This window comes from Mya arenaria, chromosome 1 (genome assembly GCF_026914265.1).
Source record: "Mya arenaria isolate MELC-2E11 chromosome 1, ASM2691426v1".
NCBI classification, from domain to species: Eukaryota; Metazoa; Mollusca; class Bivalvia; order Myida; family Myidae; genus Mya; species Mya arenaria.
This window is the reverse complement of record NC_069122.1, coordinates 23,987,732-23,993,297: the sequence shown is the minus strand read 5'-3', so window position 1 is coordinate 23,993,297 and position 5,566 is coordinate 23,987,732. Positions and strand designations below refer to the sequence as shown.

At 41.4% G+C, this 5,566-nt stretch overlaps 1 protein-coding gene across 1 annotated transcript; it reads right to left on the bottom strand.

Annotated features, from left to right (window-relative positions):
- Positions 1-639: 639 nt before the first annotated feature.
- LOC128225638 (E3 SUMO-protein ligase KIAA1586-like) lies at positions 640-5,270 on the bottom strand. The gene is made up of 4 exons (XM_052935543.1): positions 5,068-5,270; positions 3,039-3,076; positions 2,725-2,903; positions 640-2,588 (listed from the first exon to the last, which is right to left on the bottom strand). The coding sequence occupies exons 1-4, from the start codon at positions 5,268-5,270 to the stop codon at positions 1,002-1,004; spliced, it is 2,007 nt and encodes a 668-aa protein (XP_052791503.1). The 3' UTR covers positions 640-1,001.
- Positions 5,271-5,566: the final 296 nt, after the last annotated feature.

Below are 5,566 nucleotides of genomic sequence, written 5' to 3'. Positions count from 1 at the left end.
GTCTTTCTTTGTTATTTGATATATATATCTTTTAATTAAAGTGTTATATCTAAGTATAATTTTAATATAAACATTGTGTAAACATTGTCTTTTTATTTTGACTTCACTATCTGATGTTATTGCTCATTCTCAATTCACCCATTCACTTCCTACATATTTTCGGTTGTCACGCACTAATCGTCCAGCCCTTGTTGAATATCCAGAGTTTACTGGCGGGTCTATATTGTTATCTGGAACATTAATTGAGTGTTCTGGGGGAGACACAGGGGTAACAGGTATTTGCTCATGTTGCAAAACTTGCGCTTGGAACGGTTCAATGTCATTCGTGTTTTCGCGCGTTTTGTGTAATACTGACCGATTTCTTCGATAACTGCTACCATCAGGCATTTGAAACTGATATGATCGGTCACTGTGAACTTTCACAACCTTTCCTAATTTCCAGATTTTTCCGAATTTTACAAGGACAGATTGACCAGGGTTCCCCCTGGGTTCTCAAAAGTTGTCGCCACTTTTCCGCCGGGGGTTAAGGGGGCCGCGTTAGGCCCCCTTACGGGTCAAGGGCAGAGCCCTTGTGGGGGTTCAGAGGGGGCTTCGCCCCCTTTGAAGCTCCTGGGTTTTAAGCATTTTAAGAGCCTTAGATTGCTTTTAAACATACCTGTACATGTTGATAAAAGACAGACAAGAAGTTGGAATATCTCTTACATTTTATTACATATGATAACACATTTAATAAGCACAATTATTTAGCACATTGTCATGCAATAACATACATTTATGGTATAAGAAGCACATGTATTTTAGCACATTGTCATTCAATAACAACATTTTTTATTGACAAAATATGATAAGGTAAATAAATACAAATAAAATAATCAAAATATTGCCAAAAATAGACACACATGTCAATATGTTGAATTCTGTCTAATACCTGAGACTAAAAAAAGAATGGGAGCTCAAACAAACATACATGGTCAAACCTAGGCTACTATCAAACTACTATCCTAATCCAAAATCCGTCTACTCTTTACTCCTGCCCACTTCTTGAAAGCCTTATCAAATGGGAAGTCAGCTACCTTTCTAGTGTCTAGTGAAATCCTCATCAACTTATCTAACCTACCAACGGACAACTTATTCCTCAAACAAGTCTTAACTAGATTCTGTTTACTGAAACCCCTCTCACAATCTACAGTGCTAACTGGAGCAACTAACATCCGCTCTGCTGCCTCTGCTGCTGCTGGATACAGGTCCTTCTTCTTCATGGCCAGATTTGCTACATCTTTAGTGTGCTTTACAACTTTACTACCACTATCTACAAGATAATGCATGAAGCTCAGGAACAATTCCAGATCCTCCCTACAATTCTCATAACCTAGACTGCAAAGATACTCAGAAGCTACAACTACATCACTTGCCTTGTCTGTCTTTTGTACAACAGGGTTGAAGATGTTGCTCATCGCTGTGAGAATTGCAGCATCGTCGTTGTCGGCAAACCGGTCATGCATACTTCTAACTACACCTGCAGAAAAGGACTCACAAATACTTACCGCTTCTCGACGTTGCTTGTTGGCATCTCTGATGGTGTGACCATGAAACTCAAAAGTTTCAAGGCCATCATCACCAGTCTTGGGCTCTTCTGGGACCTGCTTAAGAAATTGCACTAAACGTGGACCGCACTTACCTTCAGACACTTTCTCAATTGTCTGTACAGCAGTGGCCAGCAGGGGATTAACCTCTGCAAAATCTATGTCCTTTGTCTGGAAAGACTTGGACAAGATAGACAATGGCTGAAGAACATCCGCCATGAAGTGGAGCACGTACAGGAACTTGTAGGTAGTAATTGGTTTATAAAGACTAAGGGACTTACCTGACTTCTCTTCAAGAAACACAGCCACTTCACTACTGAAGTTCATGATACAGGCCTCCACAGAACCATGAAAACTAAGCCACCTAGTGTGGAACACCTCCTTAAACTTCCCTGACTGCCCTGGGGTTATAGTCTGGATAGCTTCCAGCATGGCAGTGTTCTTTGGTGAGTTATGGAAGTACTTGTAGATGCTGTTGAGTATTTCCTGGACCTTAACTAAGTATGGGATGCAATCTGCACCCGAACAACAGCTAAGAGCTAACCTATGTGCTATACAATGTGTTCCCAACACACCTGGAACCTCTTTCTTTATTCTGGTAACTACACCTGACTTGCTACCTACCATCACAGAAGCCCCATCTGTACTAACCCCACAAAGCTTAACAATATCAATGCCTTTTTGCTCAAGCATGCACGTCAACTTACCGAAAATCGACTCTGCATTAGCCCTATACAATGAATCTATCCCTAGAAAGTAAGTCTGTGGCTCTACAATATCTACATGATTACACTCTAACACCCTAATATACACTATCAAGTTCTGGTGGATGGATATGTCTGTGCTTTCATCTAACATTAAACTAAACTTAACATTTTCGCGAATCTTGCAGAGTAGTTCTTCCTCGATGACGCTGGATAGGGCATCCTGGAACGCATCTATGGATGATGAATGCTCATACGTCGTGTGGCTGTCTACACGGAGGCTGGCTAGCTTAGACACACCCTTGGACAAAAAAACATATGAATATTAAAATGAAATTAAATGTTTGTAGTGTTACTTTTTGAATCTATAAATATTTATTATTTATGGAAAGCAATGTGTTTTAAATTTATTGATGTTTTGTCTTTCTTTGTTTTACCTGATACATCAAGAAGTTGTTGAAGGCCGGGACCATGCTGCTTGGCAGATCTTCTTTGGCTAGGAACAATACGTTGGCCATGGCACAACGTATTGCGCCTTCACTCTTGCTGAATGACGTCTCCTTGGCTGTGGTCATCTGTTGTCGAAGCTCCACAGCCTCTGCAGCTTTCTGATGATCTGAATTTTAATAAAAATATAAACAACTTCATTTTATCATAATATTGTGGTTTTTTTTACTAAATCCACTCCCCATGTAGCATTTGTGATAAAGAAATTTCAATCAGACAGCATAAAAACATTTTCATACAACACCTTTGGTCTTGATATGCTTTGTTATGTTTTCCTTTGACCTTCACATAATGGTGGTAACGATCGTGCTGACTTATCAAAATTTGTCTTTTGTCTTTGTTTCGATTCGATCATTCTTTTTCGTACTTCATGATCATTCACCAAAGTTGATTTAATGCTTTGTTTGTTATCGGCACGATTGATTTAGTTCGGCGCCCTAACAATAATTGACTTGGTGTGTATCGGCATTTCAACGGAGTAATGCGATATTCTAGTAACGCTAAATAAGGATTAGATTTAGTGTCCTTGGCTTTTTGCATTAACTTTTTCGCGATACCTACACCTTTTTCGGCAAGGCCGTTACTTTGCGGGTGACCTGGAGATGAGGTTCGGTGTTCGAAACCCCACTCTTTCGCGAAGTTTTTATATTCAGCGCTGGTGTACTGGCTAGCATTATCTGATACCAATACATCGGGAATTGACATTCGCGACATGTGTTTTTGTAATTTGAGAATTACTGTCTGTGACCTTGTGTTTGGCAGGTAATCTACTTCAAAGAATCTACTATAGTAGTCTATTGTCAATAGGTATTCTTTTCCATGAAAATGGAAAAGATCCGTTGCGATTTTTTGAAATGGCCTGTCCGGGAATTCAGTTGTGATCAAGGGTAGCGAAGCATTCGCATCCCTGTGGGTAAGTCAGATCGGGCAGTTTGTTACATAATCAGTAACTTGTTTTGACATGCCTGGCCAGAATAATGAGTCTTTCGCTCGTTCAAGCGTTTTTGTAATTCCCAGGTGGGATAAGTGAACCTTTTCTACAAGCTCATTTCGCATTGATTTCGGGATAACAAGCGTATGACCTCGAAATATCGGACCATCCTCTGTGCTTATCTCATCGCGATGATTGAAGAATTCCACGATACTTGGATCACAGTCTGACCTACTCTCTGACCAGCCTTGAATTATAGCCCGTTTCAATTTTATCATTTGTGGGTCTTTTGCAGTTTCGGCGCGTATGATCTCGAGTCGTTTGTCTGTGACATGTAATTGTTTTTGCACTGTATGAACATGATGGTCCAAACCTTCGATCATTCCGGGAAATGTATCGGGTAATGATTGTCTAGAGAGATAGTCAATTACAGGTATGTTTTTGCCGGGTACGTGGCGAACATTTACCTCGTATTTTGACAGTGCGAGTAACATTCTAGAAAGGCGCGGCGGGGCAGCCGACAATTACTTTTTCATTATCGCTGAGATTGGTTTATGATCGCAGTGCACAATAACTTCTCTGCCAAAAGTTAATTGATGGAACCTTTTTAATGCAAATAAGATCTCGAAGAGTTCCTTTTCTATGACAGCGTAACCTATTTCAGTCTGCGTTAATGACTTACTTAAGTACGCGATGGGTTTTTCGTCTTGCATGAGACAACAACCTAGTCCATATTTGCTTGCATACGTTTCGACGACAAGCGCACTAAGGCCTGTGTTATTATTTCCTTAACCTTCGAGAATGCTTGCTCTTGTGGGGCGTCCCACAGGAACTCTACGTCCTTTTTCAGGAGGCTTCTGATAGGCGCGGTAACCTCTGCTAGGTTCGGGGCGAATTTCGATAGGTAATTAACTAATCCTAATAGTGTTTCAACCTTTTCGCGGCAATCCGGCCTTGGCAATTGCGTAATTGCCTCGATTATCGAAGGATCGGCCATGAGTCCAGTGTCGGTGATCACGTGACCAAAGAATGGAACTGATTTCACACCGATTGAATATTTCTGTGCGTTGAATTTTATCTCGCGTGCGCGTAGCAAGACTTGATTGAGGTGTTTGTCATGTTCCTCAGGGGTTCGTCCCCAAATCAAAATGTCGTCTACCAGCGGGTGAATGCCTGATAATCCCTCAAATATTTCGTTGACCTTTTGACAAAAGATATCTGACGATGCTTTACATTCATACGGCAAACGTAAGAATCGATATGAAACGGCGTAGCGAATGTAGTACGGTAAGAAGATTATTCGTCTAATTGTACACTCCAGTACGCATGTGTCAAGTCTAACAGGCTAAATTGTGTCGCGCCTGCGAGTTTAACGGTAACATCATCTAGCGTTGACATTGCGTAGTGCGGTCTGCTTATCGCGTCATTGAGAGGTTTTGGATCCAGGCAGATCCGTAGCTTTCCGTTCGGTTTTTCAACCACTACGATTGGATGAACCCAGTCGGTAGGTTCCGTAACTGGCGATATGATTTCGTCTTTGACCATTTGATCAAGTTTGGCTTTTAAGCGCGACTTTAAAGCTTCCGGTACGCATCTGAGTGGCGTAATAACCGGTATGGCGTCTTCGCGCAAATGCAGTTTGCTTTTTCCGGGCAGTATACCTACGCCCTTGAATAGGTCACTGTATTCGGACATGACGTACTCTTTGTTAACTGGTTGGCCATGCTCTCGGTCAATTGCGTAAGTCAGTTGTATTAATCCTAGGTCTACAGATGTCTGTAGCCCAATTAACGGCGGTGCCTCACTGCTTACAATATAGAACGTTGTGTTCACGGTTTCCG